Source organism: Diceros bicornis, chromosome 40, assembly GCF_020826845.1.
Source record: "Diceros bicornis minor isolate mBicDic1 chromosome 40, mDicBic1.mat.cur, whole genome shotgun sequence".
Taxonomy (NCBI): Eukaryota; Metazoa; Chordata; class Mammalia; order Perissodactyla; family Rhinocerotidae; genus Diceros; species Diceros bicornis.
In genome coordinates, this window is record NC_080779.1 from 15,595,478 (window position 1) to 15,617,144 (window position 21,667).

Consider the following 21,667-nt stretch of genomic DNA (forward strand, 5'->3'; position numbering starts at 1 on the left):
GCTCAAGGCTTTGTAACCCTTTTCTTTTCTTTTTTTTTTCTTTTTTTCAGGTATGAGGGCCTCCTTGAGCATTTCTTGTAGTGGAGGTCTTGTGGCGATGAACTCCATTAGCTTTTGTTTATCTGGGAAAGTTTTTATTTCTACATCATATCTGAAGGATATTTTCACTGGATAGAGTATTCTTGGCTGAAAGATTTTGTCTTTCAGAATTTTAAATATATCACTCCACTCTCTCCTAGCCTGTAAGGTTTCTGCTGAGAAATCCACTGAAAGCCTGATAGGGGTTCCTTTGTACGTTGTTTTATTCTGCCTTGCTGCCCTTAATATTTCTTCTTTGTCATTGACTTTTGCCAGCTTTACTACTATATGCCTTGGAGAGGGTCTTTTTACGTTGATATAGTTAGGAGATCCATTGGCTTCATTCACTTGTATTTCCAGCTCCTTCTCCAGGTTTGGGAAATTCTCAGCTATTATTTCTTTGAACAAGCTCTCTGCTCCTTTTCCCCTCTCTTCTCCCTCTGAAATACCTATAATCCTTCTGTTGCATTTCCTAATTGAGTCAGATATATCTTGGAGAATTTCTTCATTTCTTTTTAGTCTTAATTCTCTCTCCTCCTCCATCTGAAGCATTTCTGTGTTCCTATTCTCTAGATTGCTAATTCTATCCTCCATATTGTCAGCTCTGCTGTTTAAGGACTCCAGATTTTTCTTTATCTCATCCATTGTTTTTTTCATCTCCAACATTAGTTTTTCTTTATATTTTCAATCTCTTTTGTGAAGAAGTTCCTGATTTCATTGAACTATCTGTATTTTGTTTTAACTCATTGAGCTTTTTTATGATAGCTATTTTGAATTCTCTGTCATTTAGATTATAAATTTCTGTGCCTTCAGGATTGATTTCTGGGTGCTTGTCATTTTCCTTCTGGTCTGGGGATTTAATATATTTTTTCATACTGTTTGACGGCATGGATTTGTGCCTCCGCATAGTGATAGTATCTGGTTGCAGCTTCCACCTGCCGCCACTGGGTAGGAGTCAAGAGCTGTGTATTCTGAGCCTGCCGAAATCCCTGGCCTCTAGCTGCTGTTTTTCTATCATATGTGTGGGCGCTCTGGCCGACCAGCTGAGCTAGAGCACCGGGTGGGGGGAGGGGCACTTTCGCATGCACATTCTGGGGGGCTTTTCACTCTTCCCTCGCTATCTGCTCTCCTGGGGTGCCAGCTTGATGAAGATACCCCCACAATAGTTCAGTCACCTCCTTGAGGAGCTTTCCCATGGGCTGTGAGGGAACTTGGAGAGTGGCACTGTTCCCTCACTCCTCCCCTCCTCCTCTCAGAGCTGCATGTGGTCCCAGGGTCACTGCCATTTGGGAGGGAGAGAAGTTCTCCTTACCTCCTTCCACTTCCTCCAGGGGGTCCAGCACCTCCACCTTCAGACGTATGGCTGCATGGGTCTCTCAGATCTTTTGTGTTGTGTGAATGTCCTCTGTTGCTATATGAATGTCTTTTTTGTTGTATCTTAGCAGGGAGAGTCTAAGGGGAGAGCTCAGGGGCCGGCCCGGTGGCGCAAGTGGTTAAGTGCGCGCGCTCCGCTGCGGCGGCCCGGAGTTCGCTGGTTCGGATCCCGGGCGCGCACCGACGCACTGCTTGGCAAGCCATGCTGTGGCGGCGTCCCATATAAAGTGGAGGAAGATGGGCACAGATGTTAGCCCAGGGCCGTCTTCCTCAGCAAAAAAAAAAAAAAGAAAAAAGAAAAAAAAAGAGGAGGATTGGCAGATGTTAGCACAGGCCTGATCTCCTCACAAAAAAAAATAAAATAAAATAAAATAATAAAAAAATAAATAAGGGGAGAGCTCACTCTGTCATGATGCTGACGTCACCTCCATCCTAATCATTTTTAAGTGTACAGTTCAGGAGTGTTAAGTATATTCACATTGTTGTACAACAGATATCCAGAACTTTTTCATCATGCAAAACTGAAACCTATACTCATTAATCAACAATGCCCTGCTTCCTTCCCCCACTGCCAGCTCCTGGAAACTACCATTCTACTTTCTGTTTCTATGAATTTTACTACTCTAAGTACTTCACATAAGTAGAACCATTCAGTAATTGTTTTCCTGTGACTGGCTTATTTCACTTAGCATAACGTCCTCAAGGTTCATCCATGTTGCATGTGACAGAATCTCCTTCCTTTTTAAAGCTGAATAATATCCCACTGTATTTATATACCACATTTTGTTTGTCTATTCATCTATTGATGGACACTTGGGTTCCTTCTACCTCTTGGCTATTGTGAATAATGCTGCTATAAACATGGGTATACAAATATCTCTTTGAGACCCAGCTTTTGATTCTTTGGGGTATATAACCAAACATGGGATTCCTGGATCATATGGTAATTCTGTTTTTAATTTTTTGAGGAACAGCTATACTGTGTTCCATAGAGGATGCACCATTTTATATTCCCAACAACAGCACACAAGGGTTCCAATTTCTCCACATCTTCGCCAGCATTTGTTATTTTCTGCTTTTTTATAATATCCATCCTAATGAGTATGAAGTGATATCTCATTATGGTTTTGATTTACATTTCTAATGCTCATTGATGTCGAGCATCTTTTCATATACTTGTCAGCCATTTGTATATCATCTTTGGAGAAGTGTCTATTCAAGTCCTTTACCCATTTTTAAATCAGGTTATTCAGAGTTTTGTTGCTGTTGAGTTGAAGGAATTCTTTATATATCCTGGATATTGACCTCTTATCTGATATATGATTTGCAAATATTTTCTGTAGGTTGCCTTTTCACTCTGTTGATTGTGTCCTTTGATGCACAAAAGTTTTTAAGTTTGAGGTAGTCCCATTTATCTATTTTTTCTTTTGTTGTCTGTGCTTTTGGTGTCATATCCAAGAAATCAGTGTGAAATCCCATGTCAGGAAGCTTTTCCCCTACATTTTCTTGTAGGATTTTTATAGTTTTAGGTCTTACATTTAGGTCTTTAATCCATTTTGAGTAATTTTTGTTTATGGTATTAGGTAAGGGTCCAGATTCATTCTTTTGCATGAGGACATCCAGTTTTCCCAACCCTATTTATTGAAGAGACTGTTCTTTCCTTATTGAGTGGTCTTGGCACCCTTATTGAAGATCATTTGACCATATACACAAAAGTTTATTTCTGGGCTCTCTATTCTTTTCGATTGGTCTCTATGTCTGTCTTTATGCCAGTACTACACTTCTTTGATTACTGTAGCTTTGTAATATGTTTTGAAATCAGGAAATGTGATGCCTCCAGCTTCATTCCTGCTTTTCAAGATTGTTTTGGTTTTTGAGGTCTCTTAAGATTCCATATGAATTTTAGGATGAATCTTTCTATTTCTGGGGAAAAAAATACCTTTGGTATTTTGATAGGGATTGCATTGAATCTGTAGATTGCTTTGGGTAGTATTGATATCTTAACAATATTAAGTCTTCCAATCCATGAACATGGGATGTCTTTCCATTTATTTGTGTCATTTTTAATTTCTTTCAATGATGTTTTATAGTTTTCAGCATACAATAATTTGCTTTCTTGATTAAGTTTGTTCCTAAGTATATTTTTCTTTGTGATACTATTGTAAATGAAATTGTTTTCTTAACTTCCTTTTTGTATTGTTCATTGGTAGTGTATAGAAATGCAACTGATTTTTGTGTGTTGACTTTGTATCCTGAAACTTTGTTGAATCCTTTTCCTAGTTCTAACATTGTGTGTTTGTGTGTATGTGTGTGTAGTCTATAGGATTTTCTAACTATAAGATCATGTCATCTGTGAACAGAGATAATTTTACTTCTTCCTTTCCAATTGGAATGCCTCTTACTTCTTTTTCTTGCCTAATTGCTCTGGCTAGAACTTCCAGTACTATGTTGAATAGAATTGATGGGAGTAGGCACCCTTGTCTTGTCCCTGATCTTAGAGGAAAAGTTTTCATTCTTTCATAATTGAGTATGATGTTAGTTGTGGGCTTTTCATATATGACTTTTATTATGTTGACATAGTTTCCTTCTGTTCCTAGTTTGTTGAGTGGTTTTATCATGAAAGAGTGTTGAATTTTGTGAAATGCTTTTTCTGCATCAGTTGAGATTATTATGTGGTTTTTTACTTCATTCTGTTAATGTGGTATGTTACATTGATTGGTTTTCATATGTTGAACCATGCCTGCCTTCCAGGAATAAGTCCCATTTGGCCTGGTGTATAATTCTTTTAATATGATGTTGGATTCAGTTTTCTTGTTATTTTGTTGAGGAATTTTGCATTTATATTTATAAATGATATTTCTCTGTAGTTTTCTTATAGTGTCTTTGTCTAGCTTTGGTATCGGGGTAATACTGGCCTCTCAGAATGAGTTAGGAAGTGCTTCCTTCTCTTCAGTTTTTTGGTAGAGTTAGAGAAGCATTAGTTTTAGCTCTTATTTATGTGTTTGGTAAAATTCACCAGTGAAGCCAACTGATCCTGACTCTTCTTTATTGGGAAGTTTTGATTACTAATTCAATCTCCTTACTTATTATAGGTCTATGCCAATTTGCTATTTCTTCTTGAATTGGTTTTGGTAGTTTGTGTGTTTCTAGGTGTCTTGACATGAGTACAGCCATGTTTGGCCTCTCCATTGACCTACAGCCACCAGCACACAAAGAAATATAAAGCTGCTTTCTGTGTGGTGGGAACTGGCCTTTTCCCGGGAACTGGCCTTTCTCCCACGGAGAGAGTTGCAAGTTGTAACATTTCAAGGCTCTTGGAGCGTCGTAGCACGGGATGGACTGGCCATCTGTGCCGGGCTAAGAAGATAACCAAAGAGAACAATGCACGTACACAATTACTGGGCTGGGACGTTAGCCAGGGGGCTCAGTGCACCTACGCCACTGATAACCATTTGTGCATGGAAACACTAAATGCTTGCTCTGCAAACTCTCTAATTGCTTACTCTGAAAATTATTGATGGTATAAAAACTGCTGGAAACTGAGACCTGATGAGAGCTCCACCTGTGGAAGGGACGCCTTGCCCAGGACGTGTGATCCTTGCCCAGCCGCGTCGATTGACAAGACTCTCCCGGCAGTGGGGCATGAATATTGTGAGCAATTGATTTGATGTGAAGTAATTGATTTGATATGAAGTAATTGATCTGATGTGTTCTCTTTTCGGTCAACCTGGTGTTTCTCTTTCCGGTTGATTTGTGTCATTTCTCTTCAGTCAATGTGGATGTTTTCCCTTTCCAGTCGAGCTGATGTTTTTTCCCTCTTAATGTTTGACCTATTCGGATCTGTTTGCAGACTATCACCTTTACTATCCTCTATATAATAAAATATACCTTCAGTTCATTTGTTTGGAATGGAGAGTGTCTTTTACGTCTCTGATCGAATCCCCGAACCTCTCATAACACTAGGAATGTGTTTATTTCTTCTAAGCTGTCTAATTTGTTGATATACAATTGTTCACAGTATTCTCTTATAATCATTTTTATTTCTGTAATTAGTAGTAATGTCCCCACTCTCATTTCTGAATTGATAATTTGAGTCTTCTCTCTTTTTTTTTCTTTCAATACAGCTAAAGTTTTGTCAATTTTGTTATCTTTTCAAGAAACCAATTTTGGGTTTCATTGATTTTCTCTATTTTTCTATTCTTTATTTCATTTATTTTTTGCTCTATTCTCTATTATTTCCTTTCTTCTGCTAGCTCTAAATTTAGTTTACTATTCTTTTTCTAGTGTCTTAAAGTGTACAGTTAGGGTATTTATTTGAAATCTTTCTTCTTTTATCACATATGCATTTATAATTATGAATTTCCCTCTTAGCATTGCTTTTGCTGCATAAGTTTTGGTAGGTTGTATATGATTTTCATTCATCTTAAGGTAATTTCTAAGTTCCTATTGGTTATTTAAGAATGTGTTGCTTAATTTCCACAGATCTGTGAATTTTCCAGTTTTCCTTCTATTATAGATTTCTAGTTTCATTCCATTGTGATCAGGAAAGATACTTGGTATGATTTCAATCTTTTTCATTTTATTGAGATTTGTTTTGTGGCCAACATATGGTCTATCCTGGAGAATGTTCTATGTGTACTTCATAAGAATGTATATTCTGCTGTTATTCAGTGGAGTGTTCTGTGTAAGTTTGTCAGGTGTAATTGGCTTATAGTGTTGTTCACTTCTGTTTCCTTATGGATTGTCTTTCTAGCCCTAGCTATTTTTTTTGCTGAGGAAGATTCACCCGGAGCTAATATCCGCTGCCAATCTTCCTCTTTTTGTATGTGAGCCACCACCATAGCATGGCCACTGATGAGTGGTGTAGGTCCATGCCCAGGAACTGAATCCAGGCTGCTGAAGTGGAGCACACCAAATTTAACCACTAGGCCACTGGGGCTGGCCCTCTAGTCCTATCTATTATTGAAAGTGGGGTACCGAAGTCTCCAGCTATTATTGTATAACTATTTCTCACTTCAATTTTGTCCATTACTGGTTCACATTTTGGGGGCTCTGTTGCTATGTGCATATGTGTTTATAATTGTTATATACTCTTTCTTTATTGAACTTCTTATCAATATATAATGTCCTTCTTTGTTTCTTGTAAACTTATTTGAAATCTGTTTTGTTGGAAAATAATATAGCAACTCCAACTCTCTTTTGGTTACTATTTGCATGGAAATGCCTTTTTTCTATCCTTTTACTTTCAACCTCTTTGTGTCTTTTTACCCTAAGTGAGTCTCTTGTAGACAGCATATAAATAGATCCTGTTTTTTCTATCCAATCTGCTAATCTCTGCCCTTTAATAAGAGTTTAATTTATGTACATTTAATGTATTTACTGATAAAGAAGAATTTGCTCCTGCCATTTAGCTATTTGTTTTCTGTGCCTTATAAATTTTTTGTTCCTCAGTTCTTCTATTACTGCTTTTCCTTGGGAGCTAGTTGGTTTTTTGTAATGTTATATTTTGATTGTCTTTTTCATTCCTTTTCTGTATATTTTTTAGTTATTTTCTTCGTGGTTACATTGGGGATTACAATTAACCTCTTAAACTTATAATTGACCTAATTTTAATAGTACCAATTTAGTTTCAACAGTATACAAACACTCTGCTCATATATATCTCCATCCCTCCCCTTTTATATTGTTATTGTCACAGATTACATCTTCATATATTTTCTCATGGCTTTGAGTTACTGTCTAGTGTCCTTTCACTTAGCCTTAAGGACTCGCTTTAGCATTTCTTACAGGGCAGATCTCTTAGCTTTTGTTTATCTGGAAATGTCTTAATTTTTCCCTTATGCTCAAAGAATACTTTTTTTCAGATATAGAACTCCTGGTTGACAGTACTTTTCTTTCAGGACTTTATGTCATATCACTGCTTCTGGCTTCCATGATTTTTGAGGAGAAATCAGCCATTAATTTTACTGAGTATCCCTTGTACATGATGAGTAGCTTTTTTCTTCTTGCCTTCAAGATTCACTCTTTGCCTTTGGGGTTCAACAATTTGCCTATAATGTGTTTCAGTGTGGATCTCTAGTGTTTATTCTTTTTTTTTTTTAATAATTTTATTTATTTATTTTTCCCCCAAAGCCCCAGTAGATAGTTGTATGTCATAGCTGCACATCCTTCTAGTTGCTGTATGTGGGACGCGGCCTCAGCGTGGCCGGAGAAGCGGTGTGTCCGTGCGTGCCTGGGATCCGAACCCGGGCCGCCAGTAGCAGAGCATGCGCACTTAACCGCTAAGCCACAGGGCCGGCCCATCTAGTGTTTATTCTGCCTGGAGTTCACAGAGCTTCTTGGATGTGTATAATCATCAGATTTGGGAAGTTTGGGGCCATTATTTCCTCAAATATTTTCTCTCTCTTTTCCTTCTGTGACTTCTATAACATATACGTTGGTAAGCTTAATGGTATCTCACAGGTCCCTCATGCTTTGTTAATTTTTTTCTTTCTGCTCCTCAGACTGGATAATTTTAATTGTCCACGTTCAAATTTACTGATCCTTACTTCTGCCTGCTCAAATCTCCTGTTGAATCCTTTTAGTGAGTTTTTCATTTCAGTTAATGTACTTTTCCATTCCAGAATTTCCCTTTAGCTCTTTTTCACAATTTCTTTTCTTTTCTTTTCTTTTTTGCTGAGAAAGATTCGCCCTGAGCTAACATCTGTTGCCAATCTTCCTCTTTTTCTCATTTTTTGCTTGAGGAAGATTAGCCCTGAGCTCACATCCGTGACAGTGTTCCTCTATTTTGCATGTGTGTCACCACCACAGCATGGCTGACAAGTGGTGTAGATCTGTGCCCAGGATCCGAACCCATGAACCCAGGCCACCAAAGCAGAGCACACATAACTTCAACCACTCGGCCACGGGGCTGGCTCCCTATAATTTCTATTTCTTTATTTATATTTTCATTTTCTTTAAACATTGTTTTCCTGATTTCCTTAATTTCTTTGTCCATCATTTCCTTTACTCATTGAACATAGTGAAGACAGTTGATTTAATATCTTTGATGAATAATTCTAATTTCTAAGCTTCTTGGGGATTGGTTCTGTCAAATTCTTTTTTTTCCTGTGAATGGGCCATACTTTCCTGTTTCTTGTATGTTTTGTAACTTTTTATTGAGAGCTGAACATTCTGAGTATTACATTTTGATAACTTTGGAAATCTAATTCTCCCACTCCTCAGGGATTGCTAATTTCTGCTTGTTGAGGGCTGGAGCCACCAATTTGTGACTTTTCCAAATTATTTTGGCAAAGTGTGTATTTCTTTCGGTGTGTTGGTGCTGAATTTCCAGGCTGTTATCTTTGCAGCCACTCAGTGACCTGAGAAAGGTTCCCTTAAGTGTCTGTTTCCCAAAAGAATAAAAACAAAAAAATACTGCCTTTTTAACAGAGTTGCTTGGAAGCCTCTTCAGATAATGGGGGTTGAAACAATGGCCAGCCCGCAGTGATCAACACACACCCAAATTTTTGGAGGACAAATTCCCTATTGTCCATTCTGGCCCAGCAAGCCAGACTGAGAACATGGGCTGCTGACCACGTGGCTACCTACCATGGGCTGGGGGATGAAGAATGATAGGATCTACATGAACACCGAAATTCACCAAAATTAACCAGTCTCTTCATCAAGTTCTCCCGTGGATGATGCAAGTGTTCAATTAGAATCCAGTGTTCCAAAACAGTTGCTTCAGATAATTCTTGCCAGCTTAATTGTAGATTTGGTGAAAGGATGTAATCCTGGAGCCTCCTACCCTACCATCTTCAATTTAGGCCTTGATTTTTCTCAAATGTTACATGAAAGGCTTGGAGTAGATCAATGAGTCCCAGCCTAGAATCACCTAGAGAGCTTTAAAAACTACTTATGCAAAGGTCTCATCCCACAGAGGAAATCTGATCAAGTGTCACTTTAACAATCTCTTCAGGGGATTCTCATGCTCAATTAGGGCTGAAGACCTGGGGAGAAGGTCTATCACAGCCGCAGGGCCTCCCTGTCTCTAACACATGCAGAAATCTCCTGGGCACCTCATCCAGGCAGATGTGATGCTGCTGGTCTGATGCTGCACTTCCTATGGCTCCCAGATGGTGGCCCTGCTGCTGTTACATGGATCCCTCTTTGAGGAGCAGAATCCTTTCCAAGTGCTTAGCTTCCATGTTTTTAATAATTACTTGGGACTCTGACACTTAGAGGAACTTGTTCTAGCCTCAAAGCAAAGCACTTTCCTTCCCATCAGAGCAGCAGGAACAGGTTATCTGGGAGACAACTACACACAAGCATGAGACAGTTTCACATGAAGAGGGTACTTACCAAATAGTTTAGCCAAATGTTCTTCTCGCTTATTTGAACTGGATGCAAATTCAGTATTTTCCAAGCTCTTTTCCTGAGGATAATCTACAGAAAAATAAACCTTAGCTGTGAATAAATCTTTCATTGGATCTGAATGTGATCTTTTTAAATCGATACTCTCTTGCATGGTACCTTGAGACGAGCATCATGCAATAGGCCTGCTCTAGGGGAAAGAGCACTGGACGTGGTCCAGTCCACCCTTTGAGTGCCTTGTGATCTTGGGCAGTAAAGTTCTGTGGGATTTGGTATTCTCACCTGAGACTCATGAGAAAGACGCCAACCACAAGAGGCCTGTGAGGAGGGGGAGATAAAATTTGCTGGTGTCATCTGTAGACTGAAAAGTGCCCTCCCTTTACCACGTCTCAGGGTTATTATCTATTATGAACTGCAATAAATGGTGCTGGTTCCAAGCGTGGTTATGCTCAGCACACAGTGTTGGGGGAAACAAAGACAGATGGACACACATCTCAGGGTCTTTTCAACAAAAACTTTCCCCTCCATAGGAAGTGATGCCAACAAGCAGTGACTTTGGCCATTCTGGAAATGTGGAGCTTCCTTGTTTTGGAGGAGAGGGAACAACACTGCTGCACGCTCTGCACGAATGCACACTGGGGGTCTGTGTTTGGGAGGGGCTCAGAGGGCCTGAGGCCATCCCTACTTGACCTCTTTGATGAGCACAAGGAATTCCTGACGTTGTCATTGACGACAAATGAAGGTGCCAACGGAAATGGACTATGTCAACAGTCTCCCCTAGGCCGTCATGGACTGATTTTAAGACTTGCTGACACTCACGTGGCTACATGAAGCATACAGATTAATTGTCCTAACAGATTGTAGCATCTGTAGAAATTCTGAGCTATATTTTCAGGCTTTTCTTTATGGAGGTTGTGATGTCTCAGTGTCTGGACACATTTTCTTGATTCAAGGTCAAGGCCAGCCCTTTTTTGTGGCCCCAGGGGACTGGGAAAACCACCGAGGAGGAGAAACCTATCCCCTAATGAAGGGGTTGTCAGGACCACAGCACCCACCTATTCTGAGAGCCACAGAGCATTCATGAAGTGTCTGTGGAATCTGTACTTTTAATACAAAACCAGTAACAATAACAATTTTCACATGGTTTCCTCACAGATACTCTTTATAGCCACTGCATAATTTGTGCACATGACAGCTCTCAACCATACAAAAAAATTGGTAGGACAGCCTGTATGGTGTATGCCAAATGGCTTCAAGTATGACTAGTTTGATCAAATAATGACAAATGCACGGTTCTCTGTTAATGAGACACTGGTGAATCATTTGGAATAGATATACTCAATCATGCAAGCACTTTGCCAAAAATGTGTCCATCACATTGTATCAGCCAAGGGAGCACAATAAAATATTGTGCAGGGCACGCTATCACCATTACACAGTAAAATATTCACTGTTGTAATCACGTGGTTTATGAAACGCATTGGCACGGTCGTTAGTTATAAAATTGGTTTGCTAATAGTTTTATAATTTCAACATGACACGCATGCCTGCTTATCCTGACAACTAAATACCCAATTTTAATTTTTTCATAATGTACATAGTGTCCCCCTTAAAGGGTTTCTCTGTCACTTGCATGATTTGGGCTAATAGACCTATTTTTTGCATATATGAGCAGCTTCTTCCATTCAGCTTTGGCATTTGAGCATCACCACAAAGGGAGAAATCGGCTCTGCTCCTCAGTGCAAATATTTTCCAGAGGCTGGGGTAGGAGGAGGTGATGGGGAGAGATATGGGAAGGCTTCACTCTCCCAACCAGTGACTGGGGCACTCAAGCACGTTGAACTATAAAGTGCTTTTGAATAGAAAGTTATTACACCACTCACGGCAAGTCTGACCAGGAACAGTGAATGCCACTTGCAAACCCAGTTCCTGTCCTCTGAACAGCCTCCAGAGTGAGAGAACCTGCCTGACACATGAACTTCAAAGATCACCCCAAAATACAGGGATATTGACACTTTAGACCACAGACTTGCTAGAAGGTTATAGAGTATTTCAGACAATTCTTTCTTCCATATCTCAATTTGCATTTGCCCCATAAGTACCTGGTTTAAAGAATACTAAAATGATAGGATAGTCCAAAGAATACAATACATAGGCCTTTAGAAATATGTGCACTTATAGTTTTAAAAACATATACTTACTTTCTTTCATGTCACTCTTTGTTCTTGATTTGCCTGCTGTTCTTGTTTCATGAAATGGAACTTTGGAAAACACTTGCAGTAGAATTTCATCTCAAGTGAAGCAAAGACAGGCATGTTAATACCAGTAATCTAGGATTAATATAGTCTGTTTTGTAAGCACCTAAAGTAGTCTATGAACCCGGAGAACAAATGATACAAACGCAATGGATGTATGTTATGCTCTAAAATGCCTTGTCTTGGGGAGGGGAATTTGGTCTATCTAAATCATTTCTTAAAAATTGTGATTTCACTAGATATCCCAGACAGGAAACATTAGCCACTATAGATACGTGGCTAGAAATTTTGCCCCAAATCTCATGATATTTAATGTCATAATTTTTCTTTTTGCTCCTGTTGTCATTCTCCCCACCTCTGAGACTGTCCCCAAGCTGTCCCTCTGTATGAACAAACCTCTTTCCTGTTTCTACAAGATGCACATCATTTTCTTCCATTAAGACCTACTGCCTCTCCTAGGAAGCTTCTCACAGTGAGAGTCCGGCTTTTGTGGCAGCAGACCTAGACCCAAATCCTGATTTGGCTGTTTCCCAAAATGTGATCTTGGGCAAACAACTCCACCTCTTTGATCTTTGGTTCCCTCACTGGTAGGATGGGGATACGATTATTTAGCTCATAGAACTTTTGCAAAAACTGAATAAAACTATGTAGGTAAAAGCATTTCCCATAGCGCCAGTGTGAGGATCACGATAAAGCCTAAATATTTGAAAACTGCTAATTACCATCTTATTTATAACAATAATCTCTAGATGCATTAGTAAATATTGCTTGTTTTCTGCTCATTGGAACCCTGAAAAAATGGAATAATATGTACATAATGAAGAAAAAAGACATAAAATACAAAGGAAACAAAGATGTCATTAACACATGACAGAAAAAAGAGACATCTGCCACAGATTCTGTGCCATTCCATCACCAGCCATTTTTGCCTCCTTCTGTGCCTAATTGTGGTTGGAGCCTCAGGGGCCAGCCCTCAGAGAGACACTTCCTTTCCACCCTCCTTGGTAGACAGGGGAGGGCTATGGGACACACAAAGGTCTTCCAAAGAATCCTGAGACCCTGGAAGGATCTTGCTTCTCCAGATGGAAGAGAAAGCAGTGCTAGGGCTGCACTTTCCCAGCCCGTCTACCTCCTGCCGTGAAAGTGGATGTGATATCTGGAGCTGCAGAAGCCATCTTATGACCAAGAGACATAAGCACCAGGGAAGGCCCTGATGATCTCAGAGAAACAGGCCCTGACCTGAAGTCATTGAGCACTGTACCAAAGCTATAGTTGCCTCCCTTGGACTGCTTGAAACAGAAGGAAAATAAACTACTCCTTGTTTAAGTGACTAAACTCAGGTCTTCTAGTAATTGCATCCAAGTGCTTTCTTAACGGGCATAGTAACTAAGGCAACATCTTGACGTTCCTCACTGAGATGATCTTGGCCACTCAGTTTTGATGACCCAATATTATATGGAGGAACCATGCATACGTTCCTAAAAATCATAATTCCCATGTAGATTGGGACAGAGTAGAAGACTGTGGATCATTTGTACAACAAGCTTTTACCAAGCCCTAGCTCTGCTCAGAAACTGCACAAGGTGCTGAGGGTTCAAAGAGGATGGAGAAAGTGACATCACCAAAATGGTGACGTAGGAGATCCCAGCCTCCATCCCCCTGACAAAGAGCAACAATTAGACAGCTAGTCACAAACAAAAACAGTCCTGGCACAGCTCTGGAGTCCACTTAAGAAACTTCAGCACTACGGTGGAACCAAAAAACCTGAGAATAACCATACAAGAAGAGAAGGAAGACCGCTTCATTTTGCTGGCATCTTCCCATCCCCCAAGCTGGCATTGCTCCATGCCAAGAGGAAACTCCCCAGCTAGAAAGAGTTCCCCTTGCTGGGGAAGGAAGAGCAGGATGAACAACCAGCCTCCGCCAACCAGTTTCAACAATGGATAGATCATCCAGACAGGAAAAGCAAAAACAAAACATTGGACTCGAACCATATTTGAGACCAAGTGGACCTAACAGACATATACAGAACACTCCATCCAACAGCAACAGAAGACAAATTTTTCTCAAGTGCACACAGAATATTCTCCAGGATAGATCACAAAACAAGACTTAGCAAATTTAAGAAGCTTGAAGTCATACCAAGTATCTTTTCTGACCACAATGGTATAAAACTAGAAATCAATAACAGAGGAAAAGCTGAAAAATTCAAAAACATGTGGGAATTAAGTAACAAACTCCTGAACAACTAATGGATCAAAGGAGAAATCAAAAATGAAATCAAAAAATACCTTGAAACAAACCAAAATGGAAACACAACACCAAAACCTATGGGATGCTGCAAAAGCAGTTATAAGAGGGGAATTTATAGCAATAAACACCCACATTAAGAAAACAGAAAGATCTCAAATAAACAACCTAACTTTATACATCAAGGAACTGGAAGAAGAAGAACAAACTAAGCACAAACTTAGCAGAAGGGAGGAAATAACAAAGATCAGAGCAGAAATAAATGAAATAGACACCAGAAAAATAATAGAAAAGATTAACAAAACTGAGTTGGTTTGTTGAAAACATTAAAAAAAATGACAAACCTTTAGCTAAATCAAGAAAAACAGAGAGAAGACTCTAAATCATAAATGAAAGAGGAGACACTACAACTGATACTACAGAAATACAAAAGATCATAAGAGACTACTATGAACAATTATACACCAACAAATTGCATAACCTAGAAGAAATGGATAAATTCCTAGAAACATACAACTTAGCAAGACTGAGTCATGAAGAAATAGAAAATCTGAATAGACCAATAATGAGTAAGGAGATTGAATCAGTAACCAAAAACTTCCCAACAAAGAAATGCCCAGGACTAGATGGCTTCACTGGTGAATTATACCAAACACTTAAAGAAGAATTAATCCAATCCGCCTCAAACTCTTCTAAAAAGTAGAGGAGGAAGGAATACGCCCAAGCTCATTTTATGAGGCCAGCATTACCCTGATACCAAAGCCAGATAAGGACTCTGCAAGAAAAGAAAACTACAGATCAATATCCCTAATGAACACAAATGCAAAATTCTCAACAAAATATTAGCAAACTGATTTCGACAGCACATTTTAAAAAATTGTACACTACGATCAAGCTGTATTTATTCCTGGGATGCAAGGATGGTTCAACATATGAAAATCAATAAATATGACACGTTACTTTAATGGAATGAAAGATAAAAATCATATGATCATCTCAACAGACACAGAAAAAGCATTTGAGGGCCGGCCCCGTGGCTTAGTGGTTAAGTGCGCGTGCTCCACTGCTGGTGGCCCGGGTTCGGATCTCCGGCACGCACTGACGCACCGCTTCTCCGGCCATGCTGAGACTGTGTCCCACATACAGCAACTAGAAGGATGTGCAAATATGACATACAACTATCTACTGGGGCTTTGGGAGAAAACAAATAAATAAATAAATAAAATTATAAAAAATAAATAAATAAATAAATAAAAAAGAAAGAAAAAGCATTTGACAAAACACAACATCCTTTCATGTTAAAAATGCTCATCAAATTGAGTATGAAAGGAACATACCTCAACACAATAAGGGCCATATATGACAAGCCCATAGCTAATACTATACTCAACAGTGAAAGGTTGAAAGCTTTTCCTCTAAGATCAGGAGCAAGACAAGGGTGCCTATTCCTACTGCTACTATTCAACATAGTACTGGAAGTCCTAACCAGAGCAATTAGGCAAGAAAAAGAAATAAAAGGCATCTAAATCACAAAGGAAGAAGTAATATTGTCTTTGTTTGCAGATGATATGATCTTATATAGACTAAAGACTCCACCGAAAAACTGTTAGAACTAATCAACAAATTCAGTAAAGTCACAGGATACAAAATCCACATGCAGAAATGAGTTGCAATTCTATACACTAACAATGAAACATCTGAAAAAGAAATAAAGAAAACAATCTCATTCACAACAGCATCAAAAACAATAAAATAAAATACTTAGGAATAAATTACCCAAGGAGTTAAAAGATCTGTACACTGAAAACTACAAGAATTTGATGAAACAAAATTGACAAAGACACAAACAAATGGAAAGATATCCTATATTCATGTATCAGAAGAATCAATATTGTTAAAATGTCCATATTACCCAAAGCCATTTATAGATTCAATGCAATCCCTATCAAAATTCCAATGACATTTTTCACAGAAATAGAAAAAACAATCCTAAAATCCATTTGTAACCACAGAAGACCCCAAATAGCTAAAGCAATCCTGAGAAAGAAGAACAAAGCTGGAGGCATCACACCTCCTGATTTCAAACTACACTACAAAGCTATAGCAATAAAACGGTATGGTACTGTCATAAAAATAGACACATAGACCAATGGAACAGAATTGAGAGCCCAAAAATAAACTCTTGCATTTACAGTCAACTCATTTGACAAGGAAGCTCAGAATACTCAATAGGGGAAAAGATAGTCTCTTCAATAAAGGGTGTTGAAAAAACTGGAAAACCACATGCAAAAGAATGAAATTGGACCTCTATCTTATACCACTCTCAAAAATTGACTCAAAATGGATTAAAGACTTAAACATAAGAACTGAAACCATAAAACTCCTAGGAGAAATCATAGGAAAAAGCTCCTTGACATGGTCTTGGAAACGATTTTTTGGAGATGATATCAAAAGCACAGGCAAAAAAAGCAAAAATTAATAAGTGGGACTACATCAACCTAAAAAGCTTCTGCAAAGCGAAAGAAATATCAACAAAATGAAAAGGCAACCTACAGAATGGGAGAAGATACTTGCAAATCATGTATCTGATGAGGGGTTAATAAATATAGTCCAAAATATATAAAGAATTCATAGAACTCAATAGCAAAAAAACAATCTGATTTAAAAATGGGCAGAGGAATTGGATAGACATTTTTCCAAAGAAGACATACAAATGGCCAACAGATACATGAAACGGTGCTTGACATCACTAATCATCAAGGAAATGCAAATCAGAACCACAATGAGATATCACCTCACACCTGTTAGAATGGCTATCATCAAAAAGACAAGAAATAACAAGTGTTGGTGAGGCTATGGAGAAAAGGGAACCCTTGTGCACTGTTGGTGGGAATGTCAATTGTTATAGCCATATGGGAAACAGCATGGAGGTTCCTCAAAAAATTAAAAATAGAACTACCATATGATCCATTAATCCCACTTCTGGGTATATACCCAAAGCAAATGAAAACAGGATCTCAAGGAGATATCTGCACCCCCACTTTCACTGTAGCATGATTCACAACAGCCAAGATATGGAAACAATCTAAGTGTCTGTCAACAGACGAATGGATAAATACAAGGTGCTATGTGTGTGTGTGTGTTCCAATATAATGGAGTATTATTCAGCCATGGGAAAGCAGGAAACCCTGCCTTTTGCAACATGGATGGACCTTGAGGGCATTATGCTAAGTGAAATAATTCAGACAGAGATACACAAATACTGTATGATGTCACTTATATGTGGAATCTAAAAAAGCCAAACTCATAGAAACAGAAAGCAGAGTGGTGGTTGCCAGGGGCTGGGGGCTGGGGAAAATGGGGAGATATTGGTCAAAGGGTACAAACTTCCAGTTATAAGATGGATATGGTCTGGGGATCTAATGTACAGCATGGTGATTATAGCTAACAACACTGTATTATAAACTTGCAAGTTCCTAAGAGAGTAGATCTTAGATATCCTCACCACAAAAAAAAAATGGTAATTATGTGACGTGATGGAGGAATTAGCTAACACTATGGTGTTAATCATTTTGCAATATATATGTGTATCAAATCATCATGTTTACACCTTAAACTTACATAATGTTGTATGTCAATCATGTCTCACTAAAGTGGGGGGGAGTATATAAAGTGATAAATGAGTTTTTGTGAACTGACTTGGAAAACTGCCTACCATTTATAGCACTGTTTTGGGATAAAATGTGGTCCAACTTCAAAACAACAGGACCAAAATAAACATTTGGAACCCACGTTGCACAAAGAAACTCTGTATGATGGGTGACTTGTACATGGTAGGCACTGAATGGTTACATATGTTAGAGAAAACAGAAACAACAAGGACTGGGACCTGCTGGCCGGTCTGCATCCCTGAGCCATCAACACTTGGGAGAGGCAGAACTCAGCTTAGCCCGAGGCAGCCAGAAGACACGCACTCGACTGAGCAGACCTCAGGAAGAAGTGGTGGGCCCTACCGGGTGAGGCCGAGCTCTGGATCCAGCTGACCACGACATTTACTGAGACCCCCAAGGTCCCTCCTGTCCACAGATGTTGGGTGTCAGTCAACTCCTTTCACCAACATCTGGTGCTCACCATGGTCTCACAGCAGCCCTGGTGGGTCAATATGTGACATGCAGGAAACCTGGGAATAGCCCCTTGGGGACACTAACTTGGTGAGCTACAAGCATCATGAAAAGTCCTTGGAGCAGTCAGGCATCAAGGGGCTACTGCAGACTGAGGACACAGCCCCCACCAAGATGCCACATGACACTCCTTGTGCTTCAGAGAAGAACCTGGAGTGAGAGGGATCCTGACCCACACAATTCCACGTCACAACAGGACTGCCCAGGACACAACAAATCCAAAGCGCAAGGCTGTCCTCAGAGAGTTTCAAGATTCATTTACAGATGTCGCGTATGAAAACTGTACCCACAAAAAACGGGCGGAAGCTGTGGGAAGAGAAAAAATGGATTCCATAAGCTTCTCTGAGAAACCTCTTTGTTTATAAAACTGCTAGTAATTTTCATGGTTACATTTTTGAAATATATCAATTTCTCCTTCCCTTTTAAAGCATTCAGATTTCTATCTGTCCCTAGGGACAACAGTTATATTTTCCCCTTCTAGGTTTACTTTGCTAAACCACAGAAAATAACCATCACAAATTCCATTCGTTTGGTGTTTATTCTGAGTCCTTTTTCAGGGGCCGTTGGTACATTGGGGGATGGTTACTCGCCTGATGGAATAGACGCTTACAATAAGGACACAAAGAAATTATCACATTCACTCATTCAAAATGATGAGTTCTCGGGCCGGCCCGGTGGCGCAAGCGGTTAAGTGCGCGCGCTCCGCTGCGGCGGCCCGGGGTTCGCTGGTTCGGATCCCGGGCGCGCACGGACGCACTGCTTGGTAAGCCATGCTGTGGCGGCGTCCCATATAAAGTGGAGGAAGATAGGCACAGATGTTAGCCCAGGGCCGTCTTCCTCAGCAAAAAAAGAGGAGGATTGACGGATGTTAGCTCAGGGCTGATCTCCTCAAAAAAAAAAAAAAAAAAAAAAAAAAAAAATGATGAGTTCTCATCGCCAGCCCCCTCCTTGATGAATGTGTTGACCTACAAGTTCCTGAGTTGTTGCTCAGAGAGAACCTGGCAAGTTTATCAGAGGCCCACCAATGCCAAGGCCAACACTGGCATGGCACTGGGCGGGTCAGTAGGCATTCGGGGGTGATGGATCCTCCCAAACCCTGAACCAGACGCCCATCCTCAGAGGCACTCACTCCCCTTCCACACATCTGGGGCTGGATTCAGAGACGCGGGGCACCTGCAGGGAGGAGGAAGGTCTTCCGATTCCTAGACGGGAATTCCTGAAAGCACGGACAGTGGGACCGTAACAGCTGTCTGCATCCATCCGTTCAGTCATGGTAACCTACCCATCATCAATCAGCTGGCCAGTGCAGAATTACTGAAGCCTCTTTAAGAGCACCCGTGGAAGAGTGGCAAACCCAGAATCCCTAACACGGGCAAGTCCCTGGAAACAAGGTCCAGATCCCATGGAGAGAGATGTCCCCCTTGCAAGCAGGACTGGCAGGGCTCGCTCTGTGATCAGAACATCTGACAGCTCCTGACCCAGAGGAAAGCGTCAGCGCTCACATTCCTGGGAGCTCTTTCTCAGACCAAAGGTGACTCTCCTGACCCACACACGGGCCCCAGAGAGGAGAGATTTCTCTGGAATCCAGATGGCTTCCTTCAGCAGATGGCTGTGGTTTCAAACATTTCCCCTGAGTCTCAGCTCTCTGCTGAAGAGGAGTTCCCCGGGTCTTAGTTACTCTCAAACATTAAATGGGAGGCTTGGAGTAAATCAACGAGTCCCAACCTAGAATCATCTGGAGGGCTTTAAAAACGCCTCATGCAAAGGCTTCACTACACACCAAGGAACCTGATCGCTGGGGTGGGTCCGGAGGTCTCTCTTTAACAATCTTCCCAGGGGCTTCTCATGCTCAATTAGGGCTGAGGACCTGGGGAGAAGGTCTATCTCAGCCTCAGAGCCTCACCAACTCTAATACATGCAGAAATCTCCTGGGCACCTCATCCAGGCAGACGTGACGTGGCTGGTCTGATGCTGCACTTCCTATGGCTCCCAGATGGTGGCCCTGCTGCTGTTACATGGACCCCTGTTTGAGAAGCAGAATCCTTTCCTAGTGCTTATCTTCCATGTTAATAATTTCTCAGGACTCAGAAACCTAGAGGAACTGGTTCTAGCCTCAAGGCAAGGCACTTTCCTTTCCATCAGAGCAGCAGGAACAGGTTTTCTGAGAGACAACCACACACAGCACGAAACTCTTCAAATACAGCCTGACAGTTTCACATGAAGCGGGTACTTACCAAATAGTTTAGCCAAATGTTCTTCTCGCTTATTTGAACTGGATGCAAATTCAGTATTTTCCAAGCTCTTTTGTTGAGGATAACCTATAGAAAAATACACCTTAGCTGTGAGTAAATCTTTCATTGGATCTGAATGTGATCGTTTTAACTTGATACTCTCTTGCATGGTATCTTGAGACGAGCATCATGCAATAGGCCTGCTCTAGGGGAAGGAGCACTGGACGCGGGTTCTAGTCCAACCTTTGAGTGCCTTGTGATCTTGGGCAGTAAAGTTCTGTGGGATTTGGTATTCTCACCTGAGACTCATGAGAAAGACGCCAACCACAAGAGGCCTGTGAGGAGGGGGAGATAAAATTTGCTGGTGTCATCTGTAGACTGAAAAGTGCCCTCCCTTTACCACGTCTCAGGTGAACTGCAATGAATGGCACTGGTTCCAAGCGTGGTTATGCTCAGTGCTCAGTTTGGGGGCGGGGGGGACAAAGACAGATGGACACACATCTCAGGGTCTTTTCAACAAAAACTTTCCCTTCCATAGGAAGTGATGCCAACAAGCAGTGACTTTGGCCATTCTGGAAATGTGGAGTTTCCTTGTTTTGGAGGAGAGGGAACAACACGGCTGCACGCTCTGCACGAATGCACACTGGGGGTCTGTGTTTGGGAGGGGCTCAGAGGGCCTGAGGCCATCCCTACTTGACCTGTTTGATGAGCACAAGGAATTCCTGATGTTGTCACTGATGAAGGAAAATTAAGGTGCCAACGGAAATGGACTATGTCAACAGTCTCCCCTAGGCCGTCATGGACTGATTTCAAGACCTGCTGTTTTCTTGATTCAAGGTCAAGGCCAGCCCTTTTTTCTGGCCCCAGGGGAGTGGGAAAACCACCAAGGAGGAGAAACCTATCCCCTAATGAAGGGGTTGTCAGAGCCACAGCACCCACCTAT

General features: G+C 40.6%; 1 protein-coding gene across 1 annotated transcript in view; it reads right to left on the reverse strand.

Moving 5' to 3' along the window:
* The window catches only part of C40H2orf92 (chromosome 40 C2orf92 homolog), a 37,268-nt gene extending 16,375 nt beyond the window's left edge, over positions 1-20,893 (reverse strand). The window contains exon 1 of the mRNA XM_058534637.1: positions 20,728-20,893. Coding sequence (XP_058390620.1) covers positions 20,728-20,893 — 166 coding nt within the window. The remainder of the gene's footprint in view (positions 1-20,727) is intronic.
* Between the last annotated feature and the right edge of the window lie 774 nt (positions 20,894-21,667).